At 39.4% G+C, this 18,631-nt stretch overlaps 1 protein-coding gene across 1 annotated transcript in view; it reads right to left on the bottom strand.

Annotated features, from left to right (window-relative positions):
• LOC124722157 (monocarboxylate transporter 3-like) overlaps nt 1-18,367 on the bottom strand; it is a 28,491-nt gene extending 10,124 nt beyond the window's left edge. The window contains exons 1-3 of the mRNA XM_047247360.1: nt 18,353-18,367; nt 18,028-18,256; nt 7,685-7,851 (exon numbers count right to left, since the gene is read on the bottom strand). Coding sequence (XP_047103316.1) covers nt 7,685-7,851; nt 18,028-18,256; nt 18,353-18,367 — 411 coding nt within the window. The remainder of the gene's footprint in view (nt 1-7,684; nt 7,852-18,027; nt 18,257-18,352) is intronic.
• Between the last annotated feature and the right edge of the window lie 264 nt (nt 18,368-18,631).

Genomic DNA, 18,631 nt, shown 5'->3' with positions numbered 1-18,631 from the left:
AAGCTAATACATGTAAGAATTACTGATCATCTCACGAAGAATGGAGTTCTTAGCAAGAGCCAATTTGGCTTTCAAAAGGGCCGTTCAACAGAAGACGCAGTCTATGCACTTGCAAATGAAGTCCTAGAAACCCTTAATGAAAAAATGCTAGCACTTGGTATCTTCTGTAATTTATCGAAAGCATTTGATTGTGTTGATCACCAGATTCTCTTGCAAAAAGCAAAATTAGTAGGAATATGTGGTGTTGCAGGCAATTGGCTACAGTCCAAGACAGAAAACAAAAGGTTGTCTTGAATAGCTCAGGTGGAGTATGTGATGTTTCCTCACATTCTGACCCTAGTTCCATTACATGTGGAGTGTCTCAGGGCCCCTATTATTCCTGGTTTTTATAAATGATCTACCATCATATACAAGCCTGACATGTAAGTTTACATTATTTGCAGATGATACCACAATTTGTATGAGCAGTAGAACGGATAGTAATCTTGAGGAACTCAGTAATCACATACTTTCATATGTGGTTACTTGGTTCAAGGTGAATGGTCTCTCATTAAATTCCAGTAAGACCAGCTTTATTCAGTTCTGTACAAAAACAGAAAAAGAGAGAGAGATAAGTGTGGCATGTGGTAATCAGCCAATAGAAAGAATGGAAACAACAAAATTTTTGGAGTGCACATTGACAAGAAAATGAACTGGTCTTCACGTATTATAGATCTCTGTAAGAGGTTTAGCTCTGCTACATATGCTCTATGGGTTGTCTCTACATATGTTGAACCTAACACTGGAAAAGTGGCATACTGTGGCTATTTTCATTCACTCGTTGAATACGGCATTATTTTTTAGGGCAACCAGCCATTAGCAAGGAAAGTGTTCTTTGCACAGAAGTGAGCTTTAAGAATTATATGTGGATTGTGTCCAAGAGACTTGTGTAGAAATAACTTTCAAAAACTTAAAATATACACAACTACATGCCAATATATTTTTTCTCTCATGTGTTTTGTCTGTAAAAATATAGAAATATTTCAACCAAACAGTAATTATCATGAGCATTAGAAATTTGAGCTTGGCGCAAAAAGGTGTCCGCTACACTGGAGCAAAACTCTTCAATGCTCTTCCTCCTGGAATAAAGACTGAGATTCATAACAAGAGTAAATTTAGGAAAGCATTATAAATATTTCTGCTAGAAAAAGCTTTTTACAGTCTAGATGAATTTTTAACTAAATAAATTGTAAAATTTTAATATTATATAATACAAGCTGACATAATGCTACTAAGAATGTTATTTAACTTGAGCTCTGTATCTGTGTGTGCTCTGTATCTGTTTTCTGTAGTGCTTTAACGATTCTATGGAAATATGTATTTTTTTTCTGTATTGCTGCTCAAAGAATTTACTGTCTAAATTTTTATATAATTATGTACTCAAATGTCTGTATATACTATAAGATTATCATACTGTGTTTGTAAAAAAGTGACTCGTTCCACATCCTTGTGAACCCAACACAGTTGGACCTATGGAAGACAAAATAAAATAAAATCAATCAAATACCGACCCAACCCCAATTCTCAGCTTGCAGCACACTATACATGTAGTGTCCATTGTCCATTATTCCCATTGCTCATAGCTTCACCTGATTCCCGCAAGTGTTCATACATAGTGTGCTGCTGCGCTGAAGGTATCCGTATTCGCCATCAGGTGTATATATATTATTGTATGAGTGTTGGCATTTTTTTGGACATGTCCATTGTCCTTGGACCTATTAGAAGGGACAGACACCATTTTTTGATTCAGCAGCCATATTTGCACATAACAAGAGAAACTCAGACCTCAGTCACAACTAGGCATTGTAATTAGTTAATTGGAGGCAAGAGAAAATTTGTGCCAGACCAGGACTCAAACCGAGATATCCTACTTTACACGAACAATCATCTTAACTGCTTTCACTATCTGAGCACGCTTTCCATCTAACTCAAACAGACCCCTTAACAAACCACTCCATGGTCATTGAAATATTAAGGTTTCACCTACAAATTTATATGTTTTCTCTTCTGTTCCAACAGCTCAATAAATGAGTTTGTGCACAATCCTGCATAAATGACACTCAAAGGAAAACTTCTTTTTCAGGGACATTCTGTCTTGGGTCTTACTCTGAATTTAAAGTTCCAAAGAAGAGACACTGCACATAGACCAATATATATGCTCCTGACAGAAAAATCTGATACTGTCAGTGCAGGTGCAGAATAAGTCTGAACTCTTGAGGAGTTATTTAATTAATGTGAGTGTGTCACATAGCACATTAACAAAAAAATATATCATAATACAGGATAACTCACTGAGTCCTACTACTTACGGCGTCTTTGAGCCAATCACATATATGGGAACCTAACTTTACTCTCAGATTCTTTTTTTAACAGTCTGTAGTGGGTCATCATGTCAAATGCTTTCCAGAAATCGAGGAGTTGCCCTTAGTCCACAGCTCACAGGAAATTATGTGAGAAAATGATAAAATGAGTTTTGCATGAGTAATGCTTTCTAAATCCCTGCTGATATGTGGACAGAAGCTTTTCCATCTCAAGCAAATTTATTATATTGGAATTCAGAATATGTTTAATACCTCCAAGGCAAAAAGGATTGTTGTTGTTGTTGTTGTCTTCAGTCCTGAGACTGGTTTGATGCAGCTCTCCATGCTACTCTATCCTGTGCAAGCTTCTTCATCTCCCAGTACCTATTGCAACCTACATCCTTCTGAATCTGCTTAGTGTATTCATCTCTTGGTCTCCCTCTACGATTTTTACCCTCCACGCTGCCCTCCAATACTAAATTGGTGATCCCTTGATGCCTCAGAACATGTCCTACCAACCGATCCCTTCTTCTGGTCAAGTTATGCCACAAACTTCTCTTCTCCCCAATCCTATTCAATACTTCCTCATTAGTTATGTGATCTACCCATCTAATCTTCAGCATTCTTCTGTAGCACCACATTTCGAAAGCTTCTATTCTCTTCTTGTCCAAACTATTTATCGTCCATGTTTCACTTCCATACATGGCTACAGTCCATACGAATACTTTCAGAAATGACTTCCTGACACTTAAATCAATACTGGATGTTAACAAATTTCTCTTCTTCAGAAACGCTTTCCTTGCCATTGCCAGCCTACATTTTATATCCTCTCTACTTCGACCATCATCAGTTATTTTGCTCCCCAAATAGCAAAACTCCTTTACTACTTTAAGTGCCTCATTTCCTAATCTAATTCCCTCAGCATCACCCGACTTAATTAGACTACATTCCATTATCCTTGTTTTGCTTTTGTTGATGTTCATCTTATATCCTCCTTTCAAGACACTGTCCATTCCCTTCAACTGCTCTTCCAAGTCCTTTGCTGTCTCTGACAGAATTACAATGTCATCGGCGAACCTCAAAGTTTTTATTTCTTCTCCATGAATTTTAATACCTACTCCGAATTTTTCTTTTGTTTCCTTTACTGCTTGCTCAATATACAGATTGAACAACATCGGGGAGAGGCTACAACCCTGTCTTACTCCCTTCCCAACAACTGCTTCCCTTTCATGTCCCTCGACTCTTATAACTGCTATCTGGTTTCTGTACAAATTGTAAATAGCCTTTCGCTCCCTGTATTTTACCCCTGCCACCTTTAGAATTTGAAAGAGAGTATTCCAGTCAACATTGTCAAAAGCTTTCTCTAAGTCTACAAATGCTAGAAACGTAGGTTTGCGTTTCCTTAATCTTTCTTCTAAGATAAGTTGTAAGGTCAGTATTGCCTCACGTGTTCCAGTGTTTCTACGGAATCCAAACTGATCTTCCCCGAGGTTGGCTTCTACTAGTTTTTCCATTCGTCTGTAAAGAATTCATGTTAGTATTTTGCAGCTGTGACTTATTAAGCTGATAGTTCGGTAATTTTCACATCTGTCAACACCTGCTTTCTTTGGGATTGGAATTATTATATTCTTCTTGAAGTCTGAGGGTATTTCGCCTGTTTCATACATCTTGCTCACCAGATGGTAGAGTTTTGTCAGAACTGGCTCTCCCACGGCCGTCAGTAGTTCCAATGGAATATTGTCTACTCCGGGGGCCTTGTTTCGACTCAGGTCTTTCAGTGCTCTGTCAAACTCTTCACGCAGTATCATATCTCCCATTTCATCTTCATCTACATCCTCTTCCATTTCCATAATATTGTCCTCAAGTACATCGCCCTTGTATATACCCTCTATATACTCCTTCCACCTTTCTGCTTTCCCTTCTTTGCTTAGAACTGGGTTTCCATCTGAGCTCTTGATATTCATACAAGTCGTTCTCTTATCTCCAAAGGTCTCTTTAATTTTCCTGTAGGCGGTATCTATCTTACCCCTAGTGAGATAGGCCTCTACATCCTTACATTTGTCCTCTAGCCATCCCTGCTTAGCCATTTTGCACTTCTTGTCGATCTCATTTTTGAGACGTTTGTATTCCTTTTTGCCTGTTTCACTTACTGCATTTTTATATTTTCTCCTTTCATCAATTAAATTCAATATTTCTTCTGTTACCCAAGGATTTCTACTATCCCTTGTCTTTTTACCTACTTGATCCTCTGCTGCCTTCACTACTTCATCCCTCAAAGCTACCCATTCTTCTTCTACTGTATTTCTTTCCCCCATTCCTGTCAATTGCTCCCTTATGCTCTCCCTGAATCTCTGTACAACCTCTGGTTCTTTTAGTTTATCCAGGTTCCATCTCCTTAAATTCCCACCTTTTTGCAGTTTCTTCAGTTTTAATCTACAGGTCATAACCAATAGATTGTGGTCAGAGTCCACATCTGCCCCTGGAAATGTCTTACAATTTAAAACCTGGTTCCTAAATCTCTGTCTTACCATTATATAATCTATCTGATACCTTTTAGTATCTCCAGGGTTCTTCCATGTATACAACCTTCTTTCATGCTTCTTAAACCAAGTGTTAGTTATGATTATGTTGTGCTCTGTGCAAAATTCTACCAGGCGGCTTCCTCTTTCATTTCTGTCCCCCAATCCATATTCACCTACTATGTTTCCTTCTCTCCCTTTTCCTACACTCGAATTCCAGTCACCCATGACTATTAAATTTTCGTCTCCCTTCACAATCTGAATAATTTCTTTTATTTCATCATACATTTCTTCAATTTCTTCGTCGTCTGCAGAGCTAGTTGGCATATAAACTTGTACTACTGTGGTAGGTGTGGGCTTCGTATCTATCTTGGCCACAATAATGCGTTCACTATGTTGTTTGTAGTAGCTTACCGGCATTCCTATTTTCCTATTCATTATTAAACCTACTCCTGCATTACCCCTATTTGATTTTGTGTTTATAACCCTGTAGTCACCTGACCAGAAGTCTTGTTCCTCCTGCCACCGAACTTCACTAATTCCCACTATATCTAACTTCAACCTATCCATTTCCCTTTTTAAATTTTCTAACCTACCTGCCCGATTAAGGGATCTGACATTCCACGCTCCGATCCGTAGAACGCCAGTTTTCTTTCTTCTGATAACGACATCCTCTTGAGTAGTCCCCGCCCGGAGATCCGAATGGGGGACTATTTTACCTCCGGAATATTTTACCCAAGAGGACGCCATCATCATTTAATCATACAGTAAAGCTGCATGCCCTCGGGAAAAATTACGGCTGTAGTTTCCCCTTGCTTTCAGCCGTTCGCAGTACCAGCACAGCAAGGCCGTTTTGGTTATTGTTACAAGGCCAGATCAGTCAATCATCCAGACTGTTGCCCTTGCAACTGCTGAAAAGGCTGCTGCCACTCTTCAGGAACCACACGTTTGTCTGGCCTCTCAACAGATACCCCTCCGTTGTGGTTGCACCTACGGTACGGCTATCTGAATCGCTGAGGCACGCAAGCCTCCCCACCAACGGCAAGGTCCATGGTTCATGGGGGGGGGGGGGGGGGGGCAAAAAGGATACTGGTCTGTAATTTTGTAGACTCTGTCTTTTTTATATATGTTTCACACTTCAGTAAATATTTTAGAGTATCTTTACTTTGCACACGGTCTGATTTTACTCCCTGCATGTTGACTGGCAAGTGTTCATCAGAGGGCCTCAACAACTGGCTAGACAGAGAAACTCTCCTGTGCATTTCAAAAGTGCTCTGCTACCCAAGTAGCTGCGTTCTTTGTGTTTTGCACCCCTGACATATCAAGGGTAGTCCTACAATTCTCCATCTAATAATACAGGTCCTGAAGTCTGCAGGCAAGACCAACAGACAATCAATGGAGCCTTTTGGTGAGACCCTCCACTTGGATCAAAACCAAAGGATTCTGATCAACTCTGAGTCTGAAATTGCAAATTTTGAGCTCTACTTGCACTTTGAAAGTGAGGCCAGTGTACTTCCATGAACTGAGGACATCATCAGAACCCAAACAACAGACATCATTCGTGCCGATGAGGGCCACAACTTGCAGATGACTCATTTTGGATGAGGCCCCCTGGCAGACATGCAAAGCACTCATTCGACTTTTTTCCAGCTCTAGAGGTTACTTCCCTAAGGGGTTCCATAATTTGCCTAACAATGGAACTCACATTAACTACCAAACTCCTGTCCCCGTGTGACTACATGGACCCTGCTGAAGGAGAAGCCAGAAGCCACCTGTCCACTCCAGCCTCAACATTTACCCTCTTCCTTGAATGAGACAAACATGTTACAACTTGCTGGTCCCCCTACAGTTCAGGTAGATTCCCCACACTGGGTATAATTCTCAGTGCCTAGAGCGCTCGTGTGAAAGAAGCATCACCTGAGGTATCCCATGTGATGGACCAGATTCTCCACTACTTCCACATCCTGAGGCAGCACCCTGCAAGTGGCTGACAATGGCCAAAGTTGTTCATAAACTGCAGCCACCTCCTCCTGCATCTGCACTCAGTATGCAAACACTTTATCCATTCTAGTACTAGTAAAGCTACACTATAGAGAAAGCTAAATATGGAACTTTCTACTCTCTTGGTGTGTCACCAATGGATGCTAGAGCCTGACAAAGCTGCAACCAATTGCCACTGCCCATTCAAAACCAAACAAATTAAATATACATGAAAACACACATAAAAAGCTTAATAGCTCACCACTGACTCAAGTCTTTTTGCCTTTGCATGACTTTTGGCCAATTAATATAGAATATTATATAGTGTCTGTCAGAATATTGCTAGTGAAATGAACAAGATGTCTGTGACTGTTGTAAAGTTTTGTGCCACCACATTACACCCAAGTTTCATGAAAAACTTCAGACAAAACTTAAGTCAAACTTAATTTCTTTTCATAACTACCTACAGTTACCTAGATCATGCTCAGCCCATGAGCATTCAGATTAATACAACATTAACATACCTACTAAACACAGACTTCACTTCTGATACTTTATTTTATATGGAAATGTAACCACACTGATACAGAAATTGGTTATTTTTACTAGAAATTCTTATCATTGAATTTGGTAGATCATAAAGAAAGTGAACCATTAAATACCTGTCTTTCCAGTTATTAAGCTACACAAGAACCTAATACATTTCATTTATGTATTTCTGTTTTATTGTATGTATATTCCTAATTATGTGTATTAAAGGGTTGTAAGTATGTTACAGTCTGTCCAGTCATGACTTTTAAATGATTAAACTAGGTAATAAAGAAAATAATAAAAAGATGTTCTTACATCAAGAATTGCAGCATCAACCAGGTACACAAATGGTACATACAGTCCCATCATGCCAAACAAATTGCTGACGCTAATGAGCATAAACACGGGATCTTTGAGCAAAGACATGTCCATCATCGTCCCCAAAATTGATCTAAATGATTCAGGACAACACTGTGAGCATGCTGCAAAAAAGAGAGAAGTAGTGTTTAGAAAGCAATACCTTCATATTTCATTATTTGCACCTCAAGGTGTGATTCAAGAATTAGAAACTATATGGTAATAGTTGTATTTTTAATGAGCTTATCTCTCTTTGGATTAAATACAGTGCATTTAACATAGCAAAAGAATGCTGCAAGGACTCCTGGCTATGACATGTGATTACATAGACCCTATGAAGTTGATCTAAGGATGAAAACGAATGAAACAGCATGTATGATAGTTAACATGAAATGATCCCTTTTCCTTACACTTGTTTTCACAATACTGTAATAATTTCAATAAATTTCAAAGTTATAAATTAATTAGGGTTAAGGATAATGCCTCATGAAAATCAGTATTAATAAGTAAGTAGTAGGATGAATCACACTGTCCAACAATCAATCAGTGGAACACACATAAAAATTAGGTTCCTGTGATTCTATGGAGATAAGTCACTGAGGTCTGGAAAGAGGTGAGATACATACAAATGCTTCAAAAGTAAGACAACAGAATGACCAACGAGGGAATAATTCTGAGGTATATGGTCTGATCTTGGTTTCCAATAGGTGCAATAACCAGAAACTGTATTGACGAAACGTTCAGTTTCATCTATCACTTGGAGAAAGAAATATAGAGTAGTTTATTTAAATTTCTATGTCCACATTCACTTCCTATCTAAAAGGAAACCATCTGTTGGCTTCGAATATTTTTGGCCTGGACGCATTTCAACTGTTTGGCTTTTCAATTTCCGACCAAGTTAAGGTTGTTTCCATGGCTGTTCCTTTTCAGGACTTGGATGATCTGTGCTCCACTTTTGCGTCATTGTTTGCAATGAATCTCAGGTGTGCTTCCAGCTTTCAGGCGTACATCACTCTACGGCCGGATGTGCAGCCTCGCTTTTTCCAGGCCCGGCCCCTTCCGGTGGCCTTATGGTTGGCAATCAAGCAGGAACTTGATCGGCTCCAGGCAGCTGGCGTTCTGGAGCCTGTAACTTACAGTGTCTGGGCGATGCCAATGGTGTTCATACGGAAACCCAATGGGTCCCTTTGGCTGTGTGGGGACTTCGGCACTACAGTCAATGCTGGATGCTGAATCTCAGAATGTCATGGTTACCGACATGCCTTTCGGATTGTATAAGTACAAGCACCTTCCCTTTGGTGTCTCTTCAGCGCCGGCCATTTTCCAGCGATTCCTGGAGCGGCTTACACAGCGTATCCTCACCTGTGTGAATTATCTGGATGACATCTTGGTCACTGGGCATTCCCGCCAGGAACATTTGCAAAACCTCAGCGCCTTATTTCACGCTCTGCAGTCTGCTGGTTTATGCTGTCAGCTGGACATGTGTTTTTTTTTTTCAACCGGAAGTGGAATACTTAGGCCACTGGTTTAGCAAAGATGGAATCTGCCCTTTGGGTCATAATGTCGCGGCTATTGATGCCCTTCCTTGTCCCAAGGACTTATCTGAACTCCAGGTGTTTTTGGGCAAGGTTATTTATTACTTAAATTTCTTGCCCCAGGCTGCCTCCGTTGCTCAGCCTCTCAATCACTTGCATTGCAAAGGGGTACCTTTTGATTGGACTCCTGACTGTGATCAGGTTTTTCTCCATTTAAAGGCGATTCTGAACTCCGCCCCTTGCCTTACTCCCTTCTCTCCAAACTGCCCCTTGGTTGTGGTGGCTGATGCATTGGCATACAGCATTGGGGCCATCCTTTCACACCGGGATGCCAATGGCTCTGAACAGCCCATCGCTTAAGCCTCTAAGACGTTGACCCCAGCACAACGGAACTACTCCCAGACTGGAAAGGAGGCCCTGGTGATCGTGTTCGCTGTCCAAAAATTTCACACCTATCTCTTTGAGGCAAAGTTCACCCTGCTGATGGAACATAAACCATTGGTTACACTTTTCGGACCCCACTATCACCTTCCAGAGCAGACGGCTCAATGTCTCCAGCGCTGCGCATTGCTTTTATGTAATTACGCTTACACAATCCGGTATAAGTTCACCACTCACAATGCTAACGCAGTTGCTTTGTCATGTCTCCCAGCAGGCCCCAATCCAGTCTTTGACCAACAGGAGGTCCTCTGTGTTCACATTGACTCCGCCCGCTGGGATGCACTGGATGGTCTACCTCTTATGGCTGCTCACATTGCCGCAGCTACCCGCCATGACCCTGTCTTGCGGCGGGTCCTCACCTATGTGTTCCATGGGTGGCCCTCCTATGTTACTCATTGGATGCTGTCCAATTTCAGCCACTGGCACCACCTGTCCCACAGGCTCTCCATTGTCGATGATGTCCTTCTGTTGGCCACAGAGTCGGATGCCCATTGGGTGGTCATCCCTCCGGAATTGCAGCTTTGGGTGCTTATTTTGTTACACCGTGGGCACTGGGGTATGTCCTGTATGGAAGTTTTGGTTCGCTGGCACGTGTATTGGCCTGGCATCGATGGCGATATTGAGCACCAGGTCCGTGGGTGCACTGTCTGTGCGCGTCACCAGGCAAGCCCCCCTCAGTCGTTTACACCCTGGCCTGTGCCTCGCAAACCCTGGGATTGCATCCATATCGATTTTGCAGGCCTGTTTTTGGGGTCCATGTGGTTACTAGTCGTTGATGCCTACTCCACATACCCATATGTTGCCTGCATGGCATCCACCACCACAGAGGCTACACTCACGTTCTCGCCAATGAGGGTCTGCCACACACATTGGTCTCCGACAATGGTCCCCAATTCACGGCATCCTCCTTCCATGACTTCTGTCAGGCCAATGGTATCAAACATATCCGTAGTCCCCCTTTCCACCATTCATCCAATGGCACGGCGGAGAAGCTTGTCTGCACTTTTAAACACCAGATGACGACGGAGGTCAACACGTTTCGAACCATGTCAGCCCTCACCCTGTTTTTGAGCACCTATCGCAATTGATGGATGCAGTCTGGCAGAGCTCCTCCACGGGCGACAGCCGCGGACCCTGCTCCATTTCCAGACACCATCCCCCTCCCGCCCCCAGTCCGGGCCCTCGCTGCAGTATGCTGCAAAACCAATAGTCAATGGCCTCTCAGACCATGACATGCAGTTCCTTCTGTTAAATGTTAATACTGAACAGGATATAAAATCTGTTAAATCTGAGCTCAAGAGGGTAATCAATAAGCCAAAAATTGATTATTTTAGGACACTCCTCAGAGACATTCACTGGACTGATGTTTACAGTGCTAATGGCTTGAATGAAAAATATAACACTTTTGCTACTAAAGTGCTTACCTTATTCGAACACTGTTTTCCCCCAAAACTTACCAAGGTTAGAGCAAAGTCTACAAAGAAGCTATGGATTACTCAAGGAATAGGGGTATCTTGTAAAACAAAAAGAAAACTCTATCTGTCAATGTGAAACAGTCCTGATGTTGATGCTATAGCACATTACAAGAAATACTGCAAAATATTAAAGACTGTAATACGGACGTCAAAGCAAATATATTACAAGGAAAAGATAGTCATATAAGATAACAAAATAAAGACAATGTGGGATATAGTGAAGGAGGAGACCTGTAGAACCAGACATGAAGAGGAACAAATAGCATTAAGAGTAAATGATACATCGGTGACAGATGTGTATAGTGTTGCAGAACTTTTTAACAAACATTTTATAACTGTTACTGAAAAAAATGGGGTTGTCAGGTTTGGTAGATGCTGCTATGGAATACCTCAGACCAGACATTTCAAGCAACTTACAAAATATGAATTTGACCCTCACTACCCCAACAGAAATAATGTCCATCATAAAATCTTTAAAATCAAAAACATCTAGTGGGTATGATGAAATTATTAATTAAAGAATGTGATTCTGAGCTAAGTAACATATTAAGCTATCTGTGTAACCAGTCATTTATCAGTGCAATACTTCCTCAATGGTTGAAATATGCTGAAGTTAAGCCACTGTTTAAGAAGGGAGATAAAGAAATAGCATCAAATTTCCGTCCAATTTCACTGTTGCCAGCATTCTCCAAAATTTTAGAAAAAGTAATGTACAGTCAGCTTTACAACCATCTTATCTCAAATAACATACTGTCAAAGTCACAGTTCGGATTTCTAAAAGGTTCTGATATTGAGAAGGCTATCTACACTTACAGTGAAAATGTGCTTAATTCAGTAGACAAAAAACTGCAGGCAACTGGTATATTTTGTGATCTGTCAAAGGCATTTGACTATGTAAATCACAATATCCTTTTAAGTAAATTAGAATATTATAGTGTAACAGGAAATGCTGCAAAATGGTTCAAATCTTATATCTCTGGCAGGAAACAAGGAGTGTTATTAGGAAAGAGACATGTATCAAGCTATCAGGCACCATCCAACTGAGAACTAATTACATGTGGGGTCCCACAAGGTTCCATTTTAGGGCCCTTACTTTTTCTTGGGTATATCAATGACCTTTCATCAGTAACATTACCAGATGCCAAGTTCGTTTTGTTTGCCGATGATACAAACATTGCAATACATAGCAAATCAAATGTAGTCTTAGAAATATCAGCTAATAAAATACTTGTGGACATTAATCACTGGTTCCTAGCCAATTCTTTGTCACTAAACTTTGAAAAAACACACTACATGCAGTTCAGAACTTGTAAGGGGTGTCCCATGAGTATATGTCTAACATACGATGACAAGAAGATAGAAGAAGTGGACAGTGTTAAATTCTTGGGATTACAGCTTGATAACAAATTCAACTGGGAGGAGCACACAACAGAACTGCTGAAGCATCTTAACAAATCTCTGCTTGCAATGCGAATTTTGTCAGACATTGGGGATATAAAAACGAAAAAGCTGGCGTACTATGCTTACTTTCATTCCATAATGTCATATGGGATTATTTTTTGGGGTAATTCATCAAGCCAAGCTAAAGTTTTCCAGGCACAAAAACGTGCAGTAAGAGTTATATGTGTTGTGAACTCAAGAACATCCTGCAGAAGCCTGTTTAGAGAACTAGGGATACTAACTACTGCTTCCCAATGTATTTATTCCTTAATGAAATTTGTCATTAAAAATAGATAACTTTTTCAAACCAACAGCTCAATTCATGGAATCAATACCAGAAATAAGAATAATCTTCACAAGGATTTAAAGTCACTTAGTCTTGTACAAAAAGTTGTGCATTATTCAGGAACACACATTTTCAATAACTTGCCAGCAGCCATAAAAAGTTTAACAACCTATGAAATTCACTTTAAGAGAAGCCTAAAGGATTTATTGGTGGCCAACTCCTTCTACTCCATTCATGAATTTCTCAGTAAAATATAACTTCTGCACAATTTCAATGCAGTAATGTGTTCATTGTAAATATGTGTGTGTGTGTGTGTGTGTGTGTGTGTGTGTGTGTGTGTGTGTGTGTGTGTAAGTACAATCTGACTTCAGCACCATTTCAGTGCAGTAATGTGTTCATTATAAATAAGTATTATACTAGTTGTATTACATGTTTATTACCTTATAAATAAATAAAAAAACTTTTTTATTTTAAATTCAGTGCATTAGTATTGGTAAAATGATTCTTTTATATAGTGTTCATTAAAAAATGGTGATCATTCCACTTGGGACCTGAGGAATGGTACATTAGCTTAATTGTTTTAGTTGTAAATATTTGTCATGTATTGTTGTTTTTCTGACATGTTCCACATACTGGAGGACCTTCTCACTATGGATCAATTGGAATGAAAGTAAATCTAATCTAATCTAATCAGACATGTCATTTGCTCAGCTTTGTAGGTTCATTGAGCCATGTTGCATTACTATAGTCAGGAAATGGGCTTTCTGCAGCAAGACAAGTATCTACCACACGGGCAGTGTGACAATGTCTAGAGCACCACACATTAACAACATGGCAACCATTGGGACAGTTTTGCTTGCCTTGGCACTAGAGATAGTCAAACTGACACTGATGTGCTGAATGACAGCACAAGACACGGGAGTGTCAGATATTGCATTTTCATATGAGCTCCTCCAGCACTACTATAGATGTATATGTTTGTGGAAGCTCTGGGAATGAATGTTGTCTGTCTGTATTCAACATTGTCATATAGACCCAGTACCTGGCATGAAGAAAGTCATTAGGTTCACTACAGGACCATCTGTGGGGGTAATTTGGGTCACACGTGTTACATTTCTAAGATGTTATGGCTGGTGTGTATCATTTATATCTGCTGTGATGTAACATTTCAATAAGATAGCTCAAGACAGTAGGTTGCCCATGCTGTCTTGAGTTACTCCCACACATAGAGTGTTCAACTGTTAGCCTGACAAGCATATTCTCCAGATCTCTGATACAATGTAAATATTTGAGCATGGGTTGCCAAGAGACTGGCATGTCACTACTGACCAGTCACAAAAATTGATGAACTCTAGTATAGAGTCGAAACAGTGTTGTATATTATCCCACATCTGTCATCCCAGCTCAGTTGAACTATATGCACATACTCTCACACATCCCCTAGAAATTTAATCATGTGTTCTTTCCTACCATACAGTGTATGCACATTAAGTAAGATTATCTATCCATCCTAATACCGTAACCTTGATGGTCGACAGTGTAACAGTACTTTGTTGAAACAAATTATGTTTCTGTTATTATGTGTTACAGCCTGCTTACAAATATTTCATGTAATTTTTGACAATGCCAGTGTGATGGCATATACATTTTTTATACTGAATATTAATTCTGGTGTGTACAAAAATAGTAATTTTTATTTGTTAAAATTCACTCTTTTTTAATTTTTGGTTTATCATTTATCTGTAGAACTATTTCCATATTTTACACAAATCTGCTAATACTAACATGTCTAATATCATTGTAAAATATGATTCAATGGGAAATAAAGCTGCTACTATTATAATATCAGCTCCTACTTAAACATTATTTGAATTCTAATAAAATAAAATCATACATATTATGAGTCAAATATATTTTATATTCTTCCAAAATGTACTTTTCAAAATATCCCCTTGGTTGTTAAAACTGCAGTTTTCAATATTAATAGCACTTCACCATCGCTTCTTTGTTCTAACATATCCTTTCTCTCATGTACGAGCATTGTGTAAATAAAATACAATAAGCAAATAAAAATCAGCTGAAAATAGCTAATGACTATCCTCCAGAATATGCTATCTTTTCCTTTACACCAAATCCTTCCTGTCTATGTTCAATTTGATTCTTAATTCCTCAATCTCTTTTTGATTCACTCTCTGATGGCTTTTCATTTTGTGTAATTATTTATGTGAAAAATCAAATAAAAACATATGCAAGGTGAATGTGTAAAAAATTGAATCAACCATAAGGTACATGTTATTAAACATTTTCAGGCAAAAAAATACACAGACTGTTCCAAAAACTTATGGATATATGACTTTTAGCACAACTACCTACACTACAGAATGTTCCCCATATTATTTATTTAATTTTTTTCATTAGTTACAGCTGATATGCAGTTCTCTTGTACTTATGTGTTCATAATTACATGACAGTGTAGGTACATATGTATTTGGTAGTCTGCCAACGCAGTTTGAAAATTATTAGAAGAGAAATAAGGTAAGCACTATGGTAACAATGTTTCTCATGGTTAGGGCTTTTATTCCCATGTATTTGGTAGTCAGCCAACACAGTTTGAAAATTATTAGAAGAGAAATAAAGTAAGCACTATGGTAACAATGTTTCTCATGGTTAGAGCTTTTATTCCTAGAAGGAGACTACTAAGTGAAATTTAGTATACCATAAAACAGCAGCCAAGTCTGTGTCATGAACTCATACTGTTCCCTGAGTATTCTCAGTCTCCTTAAAAACAGTGGATCACATACATACACCACTCTGCAACAGTTTATCTGCTAGTTCTTATGCTCGAAAGGGAACAGTAGTCCCCGAACTAAACAAATAAATAAATGATTCACTGGGTGTTTTAGTCTTTAAAATACATTAAACTGCCATTCCCTTGTTCCTTTTATTTACTCCCTCAATAAAGTCCATGAATCCAAATGCACATTTACGTTTGTATTCTTATGTCACTTCTCTACTCGCAATTCAGAATACTATGGAGAAGGTTCATATTCTATAGCAATGAATTTGTTCACTACTCCGTAAAGAAGGAAAGAAGCTGCTATAAATGATTTCTGTTAGTGAGTGCGGTTGTTCAAGAACCTGATAGGTAAATGAAAATCATTTCATGAATTCTCTTGGTTGCCATTAGACTCAGTTTCATTAATACACTGATGGAAAAAATCAAAACACCGTAAGGTAATTAATGTAGAGTAATGAAATTTCAGGAACGCATTTGTCTAGGTAACATATTTAAGTGACTAACATTGCAAGATCTCAGGTTAATGTAAGTGTGAGGTAAGCCATTGCAAATGTGAAATGCTGGTACATTAATAACTAGTTTAACCACCAGCATGTTGAATGCAAGCCTGGAGATATGCATGTATTGTGTTTTATGGGTGCTGGATGTCAGTTTGTGAGATGGAGATCCATGCCTCTTGCACTTGGTCGGTCAATACATGTACACTTAATGCTAGTTATGGATGATGCTGGAGTTGTTCTCCAATGATGTCCCACATGTACTCAATTGGAGACAGATCTGGTGATCGAGCAGTCCGTGTTGACATTCTGTAGACCATGATGGGTTACAACACCAGTATGTAGGCAAACGTTATCCTGTTAGAAAATGCTCCCTGGAATGCAGTTAATGAATGGCAGCACAACAGGTCAAATCACCAGACTGACACATAAATTTGCAGTCAGGAGGAACGGAATAAACATGAGAGTGCTCCTGCTGTTATAAAAAAAATCACATCCCAGACTGTAACTCTAGGTGTAGGTCCAATGTACTCGTATAGAGCAATCGGACAGGTTGGTTGCAGACTCTCAGCTGGGCTCCTTCTAACAACACATGGCCATTACTAGCGCTGAAGCGGAACCACCTTTCATAAGAAAACATAACAGATCTTCACTACACCCTCCAATGAGCTCCCAATTGACACCACTGAAGTCGCAAATGGTGGTAGTTTGGGGTCAGTGGAATGCATGCATCCGGCTCAGAGGTGTCTTTGAAGTAACCAATTTTCAACAGTTCACTGTGACACTGTGATGCTAACTACTACTCGAATTGCGACTGCAGATGCAGTACAATGCACCAGAGCCATATGTGAAACTCAATGGTCTTCCCTCTCAGTAGTGCCATGTGGCTGTCTGAAGCCACATCCAAAGTGAAAGGTTACTAACGCTCAGGACTGTTACAGTGTGTATTTAAAGCAAAGCTGATTTGCGTCCTCACAGTGGCACTACAAGTGCCACAGACATTGTCTGTCAGATGTAGAATCACACCTACCAGCTCTTATTTATGTTGCACAACTTCTTCTTGGTGTTGCAATTCTTTTCCATCAGTGTAAATTAACACAGAAATTCCTAGTTCCTCTACTAGCTTACCAAGCCTCTAAGTAAGTCTGTGTACTTTCTGACAGATGAGGTATCGGGTTTACCATCATTTGATTGTTATCCCAAGAGCTTAAGTGTGCAATTTGTGAAAGAACTGCGAAGTGTTGTCACGAAGTAGTTTCACAATGGCTGCAACAGTTCAAGCTTTATTTTGGATGTTTGATATCAGGTAAGATAAACAAGTAACTGAACTTCCCAACTTCACTAAAACATGATCATCTAAGAAATCTCTAAAGTTACGTTTCTGCTTTGTGTATAGTTGCTGTTCGTGAGTGTGAGTTTAAATAAGTGTATTAAGTAACAATTCTAATCTACAGTATTTAGTGTACCTACGGTACAACTTGTGGCATGCCAACAGGTAGTCTCAAAATTAAAAACAATTTACATATATTATAACAACAAAAATAATAAATTATTGATAATATAATGTAAATGGACAGATAAAAAATCTACTCTCCACACAGTGTCAGGGGAACACATAAACAAAAATAGTTAATGTTTACAAGCGTTCTGGCAGAAGAGATCAAGGGGCAGGAAGAGGGGTGAGGGAAAAGGACTGGAGAGGTTAAGGGAAAGGGGTACAGTTCAGAAAAATCACCCAGAATCCTGGGTCAGGGGGACTTACTGGACAGGATGAGAAGGAAAGACTGATTTACATATATTGATACAGAAACAGAAAATAGCAATACTTACTTCCTCCTCCCTCTCCCTCGATGTCTATTTGATCCTGAGGATATTTGGGCAGTGAAATTACGCTTTGCCTGTAGCTTGTTAATGATTTCTGACTCTTGTATTCAGGAAGATTTATTACAGAACCTGAGTAGAATATATCCTTTCGAGACAGTGGCCTCACTATTTCACGTTTTTCTCGGGGAATGCTTGATTTCGATGTTGTAAAGCATATGCTCTCATTTTCTCCTATCTGAAAACGAAATGGAAGTTTGAGACAAAGAACATTTTACCAATTGCAAGATCTGTTTTATACTGGGAAAGAACAGTATTTTTATCTTATTTTTACCCTACGTTCATTCATATTTCCCAATCAAAATATTATTTTCAAAATATTTCCTTTAGTGATTTTACCAATACTATAAAGCTAACAGGTGACACTGGCGTAACGAAGGATGGGACAGATAAAGGATTCTTAGGTATGAAGAATGGTGGAAGAATGCAATCCCCAAGTACAGATGGAGAAAAGTTTCAGGAGGTGGAGTCTGCTGTGGGCTTTGCTCTGGATGGTAAAGAGATGCTGAGTACAGGTGAGGTTACAGTCCAGGTGAGGTCACGCTGAAGGTGA

The sequence above is a fragment of the Schistocerca piceifrons genome, chromosome X, assembly GCF_021461385.2.
Source record: "Schistocerca piceifrons isolate TAMUIC-IGC-003096 chromosome X, iqSchPice1.1, whole genome shotgun sequence".
Lineage (NCBI taxonomy): Eukaryota > Metazoa > Arthropoda > Insecta > Orthoptera > Acrididae > Schistocerca > Schistocerca piceifrons.
The sequence above is the reverse complement of the archived record's forward strand: the minus strand, read 5'-3'. Positions and strand labels throughout refer to the sequence as shown.